Below are 16103 nucleotides of genomic sequence, written 5' to 3'. Positions count from 1 at the left end.
TTGACCTTTACAGCTGGGATGTAGAAATGTCATCTTTTGAGAAGTCACCGTCAGTTTATGGTAGGCTACAGTTTATCTTCTCCTTTATTTTTACTAGTTATAGCGTTCTATCTTTTATCTCTGTTTTCTATATCATCATTTCTAAAGAAGTAACCGTCTTAATAGATAAGCTGCTTTGAGTGGTTACATGTACAATACTTTATGGTATGATGCACAAAGCATCTATAATATATACCTGGTTGCTAATCTTCCACCCAATAACTCACAGACTTAGTTGGAAAACAAGTTCAAAATGAGCTTCTACAATACATTTTCTTCAATTAATTCTCCCAGCGATATGAAGATAAAACTCACCAGATTTGACCTTTGATGTTTTTCTTTCAATATTACTTTGCCCTTTAATGAGCCCGTTTCACCACCAAGCATTTTTATTACGTCTGCTGTTGATAAAATGTGGTTGCCGAACGCAAATGTGTTCAAGGTGCGCTGGGTAGCTCGACTTCCTAGTTACGGATGAAATCTATAGTGAATAAATGTACACTTCCGAATGCAGAAATTGATCGTCCTCTACACGTAAGCTGCAGTTTCTGAGATACAACCACCATCAAAAAAATCATTAAACTGGTTCATTTTTAAAAATTCTGTTTTGCTTCGGGAATTCTTATTTTTCACATAGGTTTTCAAGTATTAGGTTGGGTCGAGCGCGTTATAGTGCCCTTTTTTTTACAATTTCCTTTACGTCGTACCGACGCAGATAGATTTTATGGAGACGATAGGATAGAGAAAGACTAGGAGTAGGAAGAAAGCGACCGTGGCCTTAATTGTGGTACAGCCCCAGCACTGGCCTGGTGTGAACATGGGAAACCACGGGATACCATCTTCAGGGCTGTCGACAGTGGGGTTCGAATCCACTATCTCCCGAATGCAAGCTGGTAGCTACGTGATCCAAACCACACAGCTAGTCGCTGGTTCATTATAGTGCAGACGTGTTAAGTAGAGAAAAATGTCCGGTTCCTTGGGTGAATGGTCAGTGTAGTGGCCTTTGGTTCATAGGGGTGCGGGTTACGTTTCCGGCCGGACCAGACATTTTAATAGCGCTAGGTTAATTCATCTATCTCGGGGACTGGGTGTTTGTGATCGGGTTAATACACATCTTCAATTATACAAAGCATATCACACTACCAGCCACCAGATAAATCCACAATAATTAATATATCCCTCTACGTAGGGTTGGGGTCAGGAAAGGCATTCGACCGAAAACTAAACTTAATCTACATTAGTGCCTGACTAAATGGCTCAGACGGTTGAAGTGCTGGCCTTCTGAAACCCAACTTGACAGTTTCAATCCTGGCTCTATGTAGACGTGGTCATTTCCGTTTCATGTCTACTCCGCGTTGAGAGTGTGTTTGATATATCCGTGTCATTGAAGAACTTATAGCGGTGTTCATAACAACTACTTTCATGTATTCCATAGTTTCTATTCAGATTTCTGGTAAACAGCCACATGATCACGCGAGCGCATAAGGAAAAGTGGCAATAATAAATTGTTCGGAACTCAGTAGGTGACGCGAACCTGGATCGCAGACGATAACGAGCAGAATACCTGCTGTCATAACCTTTACCAAATTTTGGAACAGGAAGTTTATGTTCCCTTCCCCTCACGCATCATGAGACTGCCGTTTAAAAAGAAGAGAGGATATAATCTCTCTTTTTGCCAACCACACTATGGCTTCCAAAAACTCTTTTGACACGAAATCCTGACACTTGTTTTCTAATAATATATGTAGTAATTGAGAGGGTGAATCGAAATCAATCTCTCAGCTGAGATCTCAAGGATTAATATATATTGTGTTGAAAACGCTGTCACCTGTCCTAAACGTGTCGCAGAGATGGAAAACTCAACACCAGACCTGCAGGAAGCTAGACCACCGTGATACGTGAATACTGTACAAGGAAGAAATCTTATCATGGACACGTCTTTGTACCTATTATACAACCTTCTCTTCCTGGTGTGTATTTCTGCCTTTGCTGGCGAGACCAAGTGTTTACAGTGCACTATATCTTCTAGTTCAAATTTGTTACTTGCCTTGATCTGTCTCAGTCTCATCCCTGGCTTTAACAATATGAAACTCACTGAGATATGAGGGATACTAGTAATGCAATTGCTTTTTCATGCATTTCAGTGAACTTGGCAGACTGTTATGCAATATCAAATTCTGGCTCAACTAGAAACTACATCACTCATTTCCATAGCATGTCTCTTCAGTGACGCCCAGGTCATCTATGACAGCTGATGGCGGAGCTGTTTAGGATTAAACCAGCCTACGGGCTGAATACCCAACATAACATACATGTACTAGAATGTACGGCAGCACAGAATCGTTCTACCCACACATGATCGAAGCGTCCAGACATTTTGCCCGCTGTAGCACCTGTCTACCAGCCCCCTCTCACCAGTTGCCATGGTTACAGTACATTGTGGGAGAGTGGAAGGAGACGACTAGGTAACCAGCCTCTCTCCCTCCGTGCACTTCCCCTCATTTTAAGGAAATACCTCATTTCAGAGATGGGACCGAGTTATGCCGTACACAGATTGAAAATGGAGTATAGAGACTGCTGAGAACACCACTTGCTATGGATGGAGGGGCGCGGTTTGGTGGCGGAAGGGGGTGGTTGTCTAGGGTCGGGAAGTTACTAGGTCACCAAAACTGGCACGTGGCAGCGCCAGTGCAAGCGCTCTCACAATGCAGCTGCATCGCGCCTATGAATTCTATACATTCGCTATTAGCTACAGAATTAACCTACAGGATAACTCAATGTGTTCACTTATCAAATACTATCAATTATTTTGTAATAGGACTATACTGTAGTATACACAAGTGTGACGGTTGGCTGTATGCTGCAGCTACTGTAGTTAGGTGCTCCAATTCTTTAAAAATAAATCCACGCTTGCAGTTTAAGGTGACTGTTGTTATAGTAATAGCCACGAGACCTCAAGTTCTACGTGGGATCCGAACCGCAGGGACATTTTATTTAGAAAATCCTATCAGTATGAATTGTCCGGAATTTAAACCGCGACCATTTTTTCACCTTCGTCCAACAAAGTTTCGGTTTCTCTGCCATCTTATAGAGTAAAACAGAATAAAACAGAAAGTTGAAATTGACATACAGATAGCTTGCACACGTTAGTTGAGTCCACATGGTTATTATTATTATTATTATTATTATTATTATTATTATTATTATTATTATTGTTGTTATTATTTAAATTAAATCCACAAATAACCACCCTAGAGAACATGATGTTCCTTTTCAGTGTCTTGTTCGAGCTCCCAGGAGATAGCAAATCGTGAGTCGGACATGATGAGCATGAAGTCGCATCTTAGTCTGACACTGTTCCCACTTACGGAAAGCGTAATTCACCTTTCCTGTCAGCATTCTTTCAATCAGTTACTATCCTCTTCTGATCCCGGAGTCTTATCATTTTCCTTACTTTTAAGGCCTTCATTTTCGTATCGCAGCACTCACTTTCTCTTCAGAGTGTCACAATTATCCGTTTTACTCCTTAATTCAGTATTGTGAGTGTCTGATTATCCTTGTTTTAAGCAGTACTGCAACAATCAGTACCGCCAAGTTCGAGTCCGTAAAATTGAATAATACATCCCAGTGAAGGCTAAGCCAATTCACGGCATTTAGTTCGCGCCACCCCGAATGCACAGTTCCACCTTGTTCACCGTTCTCCACTGGGAACGTGTTAGCCGAGTGTTATCGTCACTGGCTTCTCCAAGGCGACCACACTTCGAATCTCGGTTAATTCATGAAGGTCTCTTGGAAAAAAAAAAGTTACGTCAACAGTAACGTTTAACTACACGATTTTTTCCTTCCTATATCAGCTGAGAAAGGTGTAGGCCTAATTAAGTTTATGAAAACTATCCGACTCGTTGGCTGAATGGTCAGCGTACTGGCCTTCGCTTCAGAGGGTCCCGGGAGCGATTCCCGGCCGGGTCGGGGATTTTAACCTTTATTGGTTAATTCCATTGGCCCGGGGGCTGGATGTTTGTGCTGTCCCCAACATCCCTGCAACTCAAACACCACACGTAACACTATTCTCCACCACAATAACACGCAATTCCCTACATATGGCAGATGCCGCCCACCCTCATCGGAGGTTCTGCCTTACATGGGCTGCACTCGGCTAGAAAGATTCACACGAAATTATTATTATTATTATTATTATTATTATTATTATTATTATTATTATTATTATTATTATTATTATTATTATTATTATTATTATTATTATTATTATTATTAGTTTATGCAAACTAAGTTTCACCTGCTCACGCATACAATACCAGCTTCCAACACAAATAGATTGTCTTGTAAGTTACTAGATGAGAGGACTCCCACACTGTTCAGTAATATGTAACATTGTTCCTTGCGTAGTTGCTCGATGCTTCCCATTCCGGCCTCTATCTCGGAATGGAGCACTGCTGGTGGAGTCGGTATAACGATCTTGCACGCTGGAGACTTGGGTTCGTTCCTGGCTCAAGCAGAAGGTTTATTCCACAGGTACCTCATTGCCTTTAGTGTGGATGAAAACATTGTCATGTGCAGTGGAAGTCAGCACTGTAGAGCAAGTCAAGTGTGATAGATACACATTTCGCACCATTTACACACCTATATTTCTCTTGAACACCCCCATTACAACTGTTGTGCTCCTAGTAGCTAAATCCAGATAGATAGATAGATAGATAGATAGATAGATAGATAGATAGATAGATAGATAGATAGATAGATAGATAGATTAAAATGCTAATTATCTTTACGAGTGAATGTCCATTGAATACGGTGTAATTCAACCCCACTTTAGCGTATAAAGTGATTTTCTAATCGGATTTGGTGAACATTCGTTGCCTGACAAAGGAATATACATCCCACCTCTGTTGAAACCGCACACATCCTCCGACCAATGGCGATCATTCCTACCTACCTTTAGCGAAGGATTCTATTTTTCCTCTTAGCGCATTGACGTAGCACTAACATTAAAAGGTTTTTGGCTACTTTGGGATGGGAAACTGCTAGGAATGTAAAGGCAGCCATCATGACCTTAACTAAGATAGAATTTCGGCATTTTAATGGTGTGAAAATGGGAAATCCGTCAGAGATACTCCCGTCATTTAAAAAATCGCTTTACTCAGATCTTCATATGGTATTTAATATCAAACACTTACATCCTCTGTATTGACATAATGAAAAGTGTGATCAAGCAAATCTTTTATTTTCATTTTAAATTTGATCTACAAAACTGTTACTCAAATTGAAAATAAGCTTACAGTTCCTAAAGGAACAGTTCTTCAAATCATCTTCTAAACTGTATGACCAAATTCAGTCCATAAAATTTCTTAAACGAGATTGAAGAGGAAGTATGATAACATGTGAACCAGTTACAAAATAATTTTGACTCGCTAAAATTTCAGGAATGCAGAATGTTTCTTTTCAAAATTTACACACATATACAAAGTATCTTATTCACTCCCTTGTATGTCTTTCCTCATCACAGTCTTGGACCTTAAATTTAGATCAAATGGAGAGAAAGATTTATATTTACCGAAAATCTGAAGTATTTGATTTTGTAACGTGAAAGTTAACTATTTAATGATCATGTTATAACTCGTAAATATTCGCGTGTAAAGTTTATGATTAAAATAATTTTCTAATGGATATAAATTGGAAAACGTCGAGACTGTTTTAGGTCCATTTTAAGAGAATCTGGTGGGAAAGAAAATGCCGAAGCGGCAGCACTGATATTTACCTATGGTAATATTAGCAAAGCAAACTTGCAGTTTTACTTGACTGTTAATATCGTATCGTAGCAACGGGATCGTTTGTTTCACGTAGAATCCGAACCACATGGACTTTGTTATTCATTTCAATTATCCTATATGCATTGGCCGGTATCGAATCACTGCCGCCTTGATGGGAAGCCAGTAATAATATCACTTGATTACCACACCCTTCTTTATAGTTAGGGAAAGGTGTAGTAAAACTTCTGGAGAAATCAACAATTATATATTCATTCAAGAAGCATGTCATAGTCACGTGGTCACACTGATATTAAGGCAAAATCAGTTCAGATCTTGTCCTGTTAACAAATTTCTATGTACCTACATTTCTAAGAAAAAAGGCTAGTTAATCATATTTAATTTCTGTACGTGATCAAGACGAGCTTCGAATCAAAATCAAAAGCTTTTTTTGTTTCCTTTTTCTGTGTATGCGAAATATATTGCAAGTCATAAGCACTACCCACATTCCCATTCATTTGAGCATGTACTTGTCTTGACCAGCTTCCCAGCTTAACATTGCTCTTTGATTTTTACATTTGTGAAATGTTTTTGCGAATGCCTGCTGCCTGCACTTAGCATGATTTCTTTTTATTGCTTTGGTTTCTTTCGTTTAACGCCAGTATTCTTACATCGTATGTCACTGTTTGTATTGTTTGTCGTGCGTACTTCCGTAAGAATATAGTATTTCACTGTTATTGTACCTTCAGAAAATCGCTTGTCATTCATTCCTGTTTTCGTCAATCCATATTAATAGCTTTGAGAAAATTTTTGTTCAAAGTCGTATCTACTTGCATGTGTACAAACTGTCTGATAACCTGTGGGTTCTAAAATAGTATACATACAGTAACTGTAATACACACCAGAAATTCAGCTACAGAATTATCCCAACATTCCAGCATGAAAAATCGAGGTTAAACCACACTTACCAAGGTCAGCACCGAGGTTCAGTTTTTGGTCGTTCATTAGATAAGATCGGATTTCCAAAAAGTTATAAATTACTCAGAGAAATTTAGGCAACATTGGGTGCTTGGTTCGTTTTTCCCTTTCTCACTTCAGTTTGGTCACTTTAAATGAGTGTGATATCTAGTTCTTTGTCCGCCTCTGTGGTGTAGTGGTTAGCGTGATTAGCTGCCACCCCCGGAGGCCCGGGTTCGATTCCCGGCTCTGCCACGAAATTTGAAAAGTGGTATGAGGGCTGGAACGGGGCCCACTCAGCCTCGGGAGGTCAACTGAGTAGAGGTGGGTTCGATTTCCACCTCAGCCATCCTCGAAGTGGTTTTCCGTGGTTTCCCACTTCTCCTCCAGGCGAATGCCGGGATGGTACCTAACTTAAGGCCACGGCCGCTTCCTTCCCTCTTCCTTGTCTTCCTTGCCTATCCCTTCCAATCTTCCCCATCCCTCCACAAGGCCCCTGTTCAGCATAGCAGGTGAGGCCGCCTGGGCGAGGTACTGGTCATACTCCCCAGTTGTATCCCCCGACCAAGAGTCTGAAGCTCCAGCACACTGCCCTTACGGCGGTAGAGGTGGGATCCCTCGCTACGTCCGAGGGAAAAACCGAACCTGGAGAGTAAACAGATGATGATGATGATGATGATGATGATGATGATGATGATGAATGTAGTCCAAGTGGTATGGTATCGTCAACAGCGATTGCAGTGGGTCTTCTAGAGACCATTTGCACTTGCATACTACGATCCTTCATTGGTCATCTTTGAAAGACGCTCATTCCACTTCGTGGACGTGAATTACACGCACCACTTTATCTACTAGATTCGTTACAACGTGTTCAGCGTTACTAAATTCTGTAAATGTAATTCTGCAATATGTAGGATACATGTGACCTAAGAATGTCTTACTGTATTACAGTATGTAATGTCCGATGGAAATTAGCAAATAAAAAAATGCGCCTCAACCTAGAATCCACCCCTCCACCTCCTGCATGCTAACCCAAAACTGTATCTACCGCACCAACTGTACAGCACGAGTAATATGTGCTGACAGAGGTAGTTACCCTACATGTGGTTACAGTGTTGCCAGATTGCCACTCTTCAACGTTCTTTTTCCGCCGGATATACTCTCAGGACGAACTTTTGTGAGACTTTTTTTTTTATTGCTGGCATGTGAGGAGTCGCGCTGCGACGCCCGAGTGCGCGAATTTCGCTTCACCCTGTATAGATATGTGGGATACATGGGTTTTAGAAACCTGCAACATTCCAAGGAAAGTGCTTGTCAGGGATCCGAAATGAAATCAGAATATATATATAGGATGGGCAAAATAAGGCTGGACCGGAATTATTTACAATAGGACTAACGCGGGACTGACCCATGTTAATTCACATCACAGAAGATGTTGGAAATGACCACTATTGACTTCGATGCTGTGCTGTGTTCGATTTATAAAACTAAGACGCGTAGCAGCCCTACCTGAGGGATAGCAACAATAGCGTTTTCAGTGTTCTGCTGTAGCTCTACCAATGTGTGAGGATTATTGCAGTGCACCTGACTCTTCAATTTAACCTTCAGATAAAAATCGTAGGAAGAGATCAGGCGATCGAAGTGGCCAGTGGAATGTACTGTCTCTACTGATTGCCCTCCCCTTACCAAATACCTCATGCACTCGTGAGGCGGTGTGTATTTTTGCTCCTACTTGTTGAAAGTATCCATACAGTCGTTCGTCTTCTGTGAGTTGATGCACTTATGGATTAAACAGTGTCTGGACCTACCGATAAAGATTAACAGTTTGACGAAAGAATCGTGTTACGATGCAGACACCAGGCATTGCGCACCACACATCAATGTTGAGATTATGCAATGGCTTTTCGAGGATTTTCTGATGCATAATGGCGCGTGTTGTGTGCATTCACATATTCTGACAGGCTGACCCAGGCTGAAATGAGGATCCAAAAGTCCTCACTCGCACGTAATGACACAGCGACGTAGTCGGAACAGAGCATGCGGGAGACGTGCGCGCGCAGTTCTTCTGTTCATTGACAAGGGTCAGTTCCGCGCTACTTTTAAATATTTTCCGGCCCAGTTTTATTTTCTCCACCCTATATATATACACATACATTATCAGTCTAGCTTTAGCAATCGGTGAGTACGGACGCGTGCTGTAGTGCGTGCCGAGAAATATGGTGGGAGTGGAACAGTACCGGGCCGCGATTGGGAGGTGGCAGTGGAAGCAGAGGAAAGAGTCCAAGAATGGTTTGTTAAAGAAAGAAGAGATGGCAAAGATGGGTGAGGCGGTTCTGGTAGCAGCAGTGTTAGCTGTGCTTCTTGTCACCGGCCCGAATTCTAGTGGCAACTTCAGCTTGGAAGATTTGGCAGCACTGAAGGTGTTAGTGAGAGAAATCATACAGGAAACCTGCCCTTGGGACCAGGTGAAAGAAATGAAGGATATCATGAAAGAGCAGACAAAGGAGATAGGGAATATAAAGAAATGGATATCAGTTAAGACAGAAGAATCGTTGAACAGAACGTGTAGTAATGAGAAAGAAATAGAGGTGTTAAGAGGGAAAGTAAAATATCTAGAAGAGGAGGTGTTGAAGAAGCAAGCAGAAGTGTGCAGCCAGGAGAGGATGAAAAAAAATCGTTATTTGTATATGGTGTGCAAGAAGATGAGCAAGGAAAGCAAGGTGGACATTATTTGTAAGGTGGTAGAGATCATACAGAATAAGATGAAGATACATTTTAGTGAAGTAGATATAGACGATGTGGAAAGTGTGGGCAAAGCTAAAGGTCGCAGACCAATTTATTATTATTATTATTATTATTATTATTATTATTATTATTATTATTATTATTATTATTATTATTATTCTTGCGTTCCGGCCTTCTAAGGACCACGTTACAATTTCAATTGTTCCACCTTAGTTGTTCTTTCCTTTTCTTCCAGTATTCTTTCATTGTTTCACTGTGTTTCTTTTTCCTGTCTTCAATCCACTTTGTGCCTGTTTTATTTTCCTTCCTCCCTTGGAATCCTTCCATTTGTAAGACTTTCTTCCTAAAAATCTTTCTTTCCAATAATTCTTCTTCTCGTATGTTGTTCCTTTCCAGGTCTTTCTTGACTTCTTGAATCCAGGTGGTAGTTGATTTCTTTTCCCAAAGGTACTTGAAGATTCGTTTAGTTAGTCTATTATTATTATTATTATTATTATTATTATTATTATTATTATTATTATTATTATTATTATTATTATTATTATTATTATTATTAGCCTGTATTTACCGTGTTACACCTCTGCCTCTGAAGGTGTGGTGATCTGCGATCCTGATATCTGTTACGCTAGTTTTGATTCATTGAAGGAGCGGCTCGTAAAATGTTCTTGTTTGACTTGAGGTGTAGCACGCAATGTTTGACAGCGTCAGGTTTGAAATGCTTTGACAGCCCTGAACTTGACAGCTGTCCAGTCCCCCTAGTGGGCCTGCAGCCTTCAAAGCACACTGTACACATTACACAAGTCTAGTTACACTACCTGCCATCTACTTCACTCCAACAATACAGTGCAATTTCTTTCTGGATTGTGACTTATGACTTGTTTGGCTACCTAAACAGACGTCCCCATTCGCCAGCGCTAATCATAAGACGAAATAAAACATTCTTGGAACGAGTCGTGTACTTTTCCTTGTAAATTTGCATTTGAATTTCATAATGTCAGTCGAAATAGTTGTAAAGAAAGAGTATATCGGTAGCTATAGGTTAAAGATCCCCAGTAAGTTAGTGAACGTCCATAGTCGTCCTGATAAAGTAAGTAGCGCGGTCGATAGCCGCACAGAAATTTCGGAAAGGTAAAAGTTACTTCGATAAGAGCCAGTGTCCATCAAGAGAAATTGCTGATGGTAATGGTAATAATGATGATGATGGTAATAATGAAGAACAAATCTAGATAAACAGTCCATTGAGGCCTTTGGACTGCCAAGATGATTGCTGCCCAGTCATATCAGCGTGATGACATACCCAGTCGTAAATAATAATAATAATAATAATAATAATAATAATAATAATAATAATAATAATAATAATAATAATGCATGTTCCGCCTTATCTTCTGACTACCCACGGGAGAATCTTGAAAGTGGAAAGATTCAAGTACCTTGGTGAATGGGTTGAATTCAATAATTCTGAGAAGTTCGCCGTCTCAAGACGTGTCAATAAATTTGAAACAGCCTTCCGATTCACTCAGAACATATATAACAAAAAGTCCGTCTCTCGAAATACAAAAATTTGACATTATCCGATTGTAATAAGACCTGAAGCATTATAAGTAGCTGAACACATAGCCTGTTTGAAAAACTGGCAGTTAAGGAAAGGAGGATTGTCCGAAAAATTCTTAGTTTCAACCTCAAAGATGGTGTTTACATTCTTCGGGGCAACTTAGAAATATACAGCCAGACCAAAAAGATATTAAGCTTAATCCGAGAAAGAAGGATACCTTTTTACGCTCACCTTTTCAGATTGCGATCTGAAAGAATCTGCAGTCGTTTGTTATCATACTTCAGAAGTCTCAAAACGATTCCTCGATTGGTGGAAATCGATAAGGATCTTTTAAAGTATAGAAACTCAGAAATAGACATAAAAATAGAAATAGAATGAAAACCTGGCGGGTCCGCTAGAAGACAAACAGTTGAGAACTCTCGGTCTTTAGTGAAACTAACGATGAATAGTAGTAATAATAATAATAATAATAATAATAATAATAATAATAATAATAATAATAACAATGAAAACATAACATAACAGATACAATGCGGAAGAGACGAGCGGTTTTTTTTACATTTATACCGAATGGATGGCTACAGTGTAACCAAACAGATCTTCAAATATCTTTGGAAGAGGAAGTCAACAACAACCTCGATTCATGAAGTCAAGAAAGATTTGAAAATAAACAACATAAGGGAAGAAGCAACAGAAAGAGGGATCTTTAGAAACAAAGTGTTAAAATAGGAAGGATTCCAAGGTCAGGAGGGAAAGAAAACAGGCTCAAATTGGTCCGAAGAGTGGAACAGGAGGCATAATTAGCAGATGAATGAGTATTGGTGGAAAAATAAGGAACAACAACGGATGAAGCACTGAAATTATTATTATTATTGTTATTATTATTTGCAACAGAATCCAATTTATTCCTTCTTAACTAACTTAAGATAACCTTACTGGCCTATAGTTACCTCAGTCGACTGAGAGCAGCCGCAATGTGATACTTTTATCCGCAAGCCTACATATCAGCACTCTAACGTAGCTTGTGAATACGCAAGGGGGTCGTCGACCTCTCGGTCGATAATACAACCCTACAAAACATTGAAAAGTTAGTTCCTAGGAACATAAACACAACAAGGTCGTTTCCTTTCGCTTTCAGAACTAACATTCATGTCGTATGATCTGATTTCTACACACTTTTTCTTGAAAGATGTTATTTTTATAAGATCTTGCTTTACTTTAGTCTGTCCGAGAAATCCTTGTGCCACTGTCAAAGTGTCCGGCCTTATAGTTAATTTCAATTATGCTCTACGACTGTTTCAGGCCAGTGATGTTCATGACCAAACCGTCTTACCTGAGCAACCAAGTTCGTAGTTTTACGTGACTGTTGATATACTGTGGTTCGTAGTGCGGATTACTGTATTCACTTCCTAGTTCATTAACCATGGGCAACAGCGCGACAGCCGAGTGGCATATCTACTGCCTTTCCATAATAGAGACGACATTACGGATGATGATGGTGATGATGATGATGATGATGATACCGAGCTCAATAGCTGCAGTCGCTTAAGTGCGGCCAGTATCCAGTAATCGGGAGATAGTGGGTTCGAGCCCCACTGTCGGCAGCCCTGAAGATGGTTTTCCGTGGTTTCCCATTTTCACACCAGGCAAATGCCGGGGCTGTACCTTAATTAAGGCCACGACCGCTTCCTTCCACTTCCTAGACCTTTCCAATCCCATCGTCGCCATAAGATATATCTGTGTCGGTGCGACGTTAAGCAAAAAAGATGATGATGATGATGATAGTAGTAGTAGTAGTAGTAGTAGTCTGCACTGGCGAAGTTTGTAGCACAAGTAGATCTGGCTCGGTTTTACAGCCTGATGCCTTGACGCTAACCCTATGTTAAGGGATGTTAGTAGTGAGTTGCGTGGATATGAAAAGGAATGTGTTGGGACAATCACCAATACTTCCCCAGATGTAGGAAGTAACCATCGACTTCAAATCTCCGGCTCGGTCGGGAATCGAAGTTTGATCCTAAGGCCAGTGCGGTGACCATTCATTCAGGAAGCTGGATTATACAATAATAATATGACATCTCGACAATTTTACGAAGAAAATTGCAATGATGTAAACAATATATTGAAGCAGACTCATTGCTTATTCATTTGGTGGAAGCTGGAGGTATTCCAAAGGGATCTCATTGCTGTTGTAAAATGTGTCTCCCAGGAAGCAACTTTTATAGAAGCAGCAATAAATGGATATGACCCAGTGCCCTACTTCATTTTCGCTTGTTCTCAGAAAATGTACTTTTGGAATATATCCTGAACTGCGTTGGTAGGAGATTTAGAGTGTAATTATGAAGAGATATCACCCCTTCTTTATGGATTCATCTCCATTGGGAACTTGCATCGTGTACACTGAGGCTTCTAGGAGTTCTTGACTTCCGCGCGGGAGACGGCTTGGATTCTATGAAGGATCGTTATGGCCTCTTGGCGAGGATTTCCTAAAATACCGTAACTTCTGAAAGTTTTACTGGAGAATTCACGTGTTAAATTTCCAAAACTGATAAGTAGGTAGTTTTCGGGGACTGAATGAGAAATTGTAATCAGATGAGCTGCATGTGTGAGACTAAGTGTTAGACATTATTATTTATATTTTAATAATAGTGGATAGTATGCGTAATGAAGTGTGATGTACACCTGGTGCCCTATCCAGTACATTTTAGTCCAGCCTATCAGTATAGAGTTATGGTGAGCTAGTTTAATGTAGAAGTCTGTAAATGCAAGGGCTAGAAGAAAGTGGATCAGAATAGATGAGATGTCTCAAGAAAAGAAGAAGAATATCCCACACACGTAAGGCTCTAGACTGTAACGTTAACGTTGCATGAAGATGTTTATTTCTCCCTTTAATTTAGTTATACTTCTCGTCAGAGTGCGAAATCGCGACGGGAAGAGGGGGATTTCCTCCCCACCGACGATGTTATCTCAAAGGTTCCCCCACCACTAAAATTGTCTGGGGGAGATCCTTTCATTATAAAATAATGGGGAAAATGTAGAACACTTATATATTTATTACTGAAATGCATAATTTTTACTGTGCATATTTTCATAAAAAGCTCAGCAATAAATCAAATGACTGCCAGACGTTGAGCAAGGAAACAACGCAGCAGTGGCAATCCGCATCTGCAGCCTCTTGTTCATGTTTCACTCTGGCAAGTCCATCTGAAACCCTGGCAAAAAGGTAAATTACTTGAAGCTCTCCTCCCTTGTCACTACTCTAAGTAGCTCGAGCTTACACCACACCTCTACTTGGAGGGGGTGTCTTTCCGTTAGATAGCCAATAGGATAATATTCACTTAAGGTGTGTACAAACCGACAAATTTGTTCAGTCAACACATAGTCCTGGTAGAAAAAGGTAGGACAAATCGCTCCTTGTCTGGCCCTTTTTAAGGAAGGGACAGTCTCTCATAAACTTCCCAGCTGATTGGAATAACTTTCTAATGTTTATCATTCTTGTTATAACTACAAAATTCAAACAAAAAGAATTAAAATTAAAAATTTTTCTGAGGGAGGGGGTAATTTAATTAAAGGGGAATTTTATACCCTCCCCTGACGGACATCCTGCTTCTTTTCGAGAAATTCCTTGAATCACAGTTCCTTTTATCTGAGGTTGAAATTTCGTACATACGTCCATCAGTATACAGAAAACTGACCATTCTATGGATCCCGGTTTCAGTTTCATGAAAGGGCGTACTTTTCACCCTTTACTGCATATTGTTGCCATAAGGCAACATATCACCTTTCACCTACGTATGTGAGATACAGATTATGGACAGAAGTAATTTTACGATACACCTTCAGCTATACAGTCAGTCAAGCACATATACCAGTCATGCCTTGTTTTCGTGTCTTTACATAACAGACGACAACACATCCCTACAACCAAAGGTATTCCTACCACCCCGTCAACATTCACGCGTACTGTTTATTTTTCGTGGGTCCTCATCATCTAGTTACCAAAAGCTTTAGGAGTACGTTTGGCGTCAATATCAACGGCATTACAAGTATACTTGCGCTTTGCAAGATATACCCATGACCAGTAAGCAGTAATGATCGGTCTTTGAATGTTAAAAGCTCAGCGTAAAACAGCGAAAAATCGTATAGCCTATATACTCCACTATGGCAAACCACACCACTTCACCAAATGCAAATGAAATGTCATTCATGCAGTAGAGGGTTATGTGGAGTGTCCCTATCGTGTAAAAAATCTTGTATATATACATATATATAGCCAAAACACACACATGTAATTATGCCACTACGATATTCTCCGTCAAAGTATTTCTAACGTAACTCGTTATAACACCCGTCTGAAAGACGTTCTGTGCGAAGTCTACACACTTCTTTACTCCCTCCTTGGAATCTCAGTGGAATAAAGTTTAAATTAATTATTCCACGCTGCACACTGACATCACCAGACATCAGACTCCCGAGTTCGAGTCTCAACAGAACTTCAAGGGCCGTCAACCGCCGTGGTATAACGTGGTGCCATGGTGCTGAGAGGAGTTCCGTGGTGAGAGGGAAGGAGTTCGACAACGTGGGACATTGACGACGCCGACGCCGAGGGACAGCGTCACTCCCTACCTCTGCCTAGACTTTCTAAACCCCTACTGCTCTTCTGCAAAAGGTGATATAATTTGTCTAACATGAATAAACAAAAGGTTCAACTTAATAGGAACTTACTCTACTACCCTTCTCTTTCTGATTTTCGTACCATGGACCGTCCACGCCCTGGCGTCAACCCATGCTCTCCGCTGAATTAAAGTACGGGCGTTTCGGTACAATATATATATATATCAACATGTAATAAGCCAAAATGGCAATAACAATCATTGCACCTAAAAGTCAAATGCAAATAATGTTGCATGGATGTGTAAAACATAGCAAAATATCAATGCAGTGAACTTTGTGGCATAATTTAATAAATGATTTAAATTAATCAGGAAATGTGACTGATTGAATTGAAATCTTGATAGTATTCTCATGAAATTAATGGCAATTAG

General features: G+C 40.2%; 1 protein-coding gene across 1 annotated transcript in view; it reads left to right on the top strand.

The window, feature by feature from the left end:
* The first annotated feature begins 8977 nt into the window (after window positions 1–8977).
* Blimp-1 (PR domain zinc finger protein 1) overlaps window positions 8978–16103 on the top strand; it is a 91619-nt gene continuing 84493 nt past the window's right edge. Inside the window, exon 1 of the mRNA XM_068227046.1 lies at window positions 8978–9568. Coding sequence (XP_068083147.1) covers window positions 8978–9568 — 591 coding nt within the window. The remainder of the gene's footprint in view (window positions 9569–16103) is intronic.

The sequence above is a fragment of the Anabrus simplex genome, chromosome 1, assembly GCF_040414725.1.
Source record: "Anabrus simplex isolate iqAnaSimp1 chromosome 1, ASM4041472v1, whole genome shotgun sequence".
Classification (NCBI taxonomy): Eukaryota; Metazoa; Arthropoda; class Insecta; order Orthoptera; family Tettigoniidae; genus Anabrus; species Anabrus simplex.
This window is presented reverse-complemented; position numbering and strand designations above follow the sequence as displayed.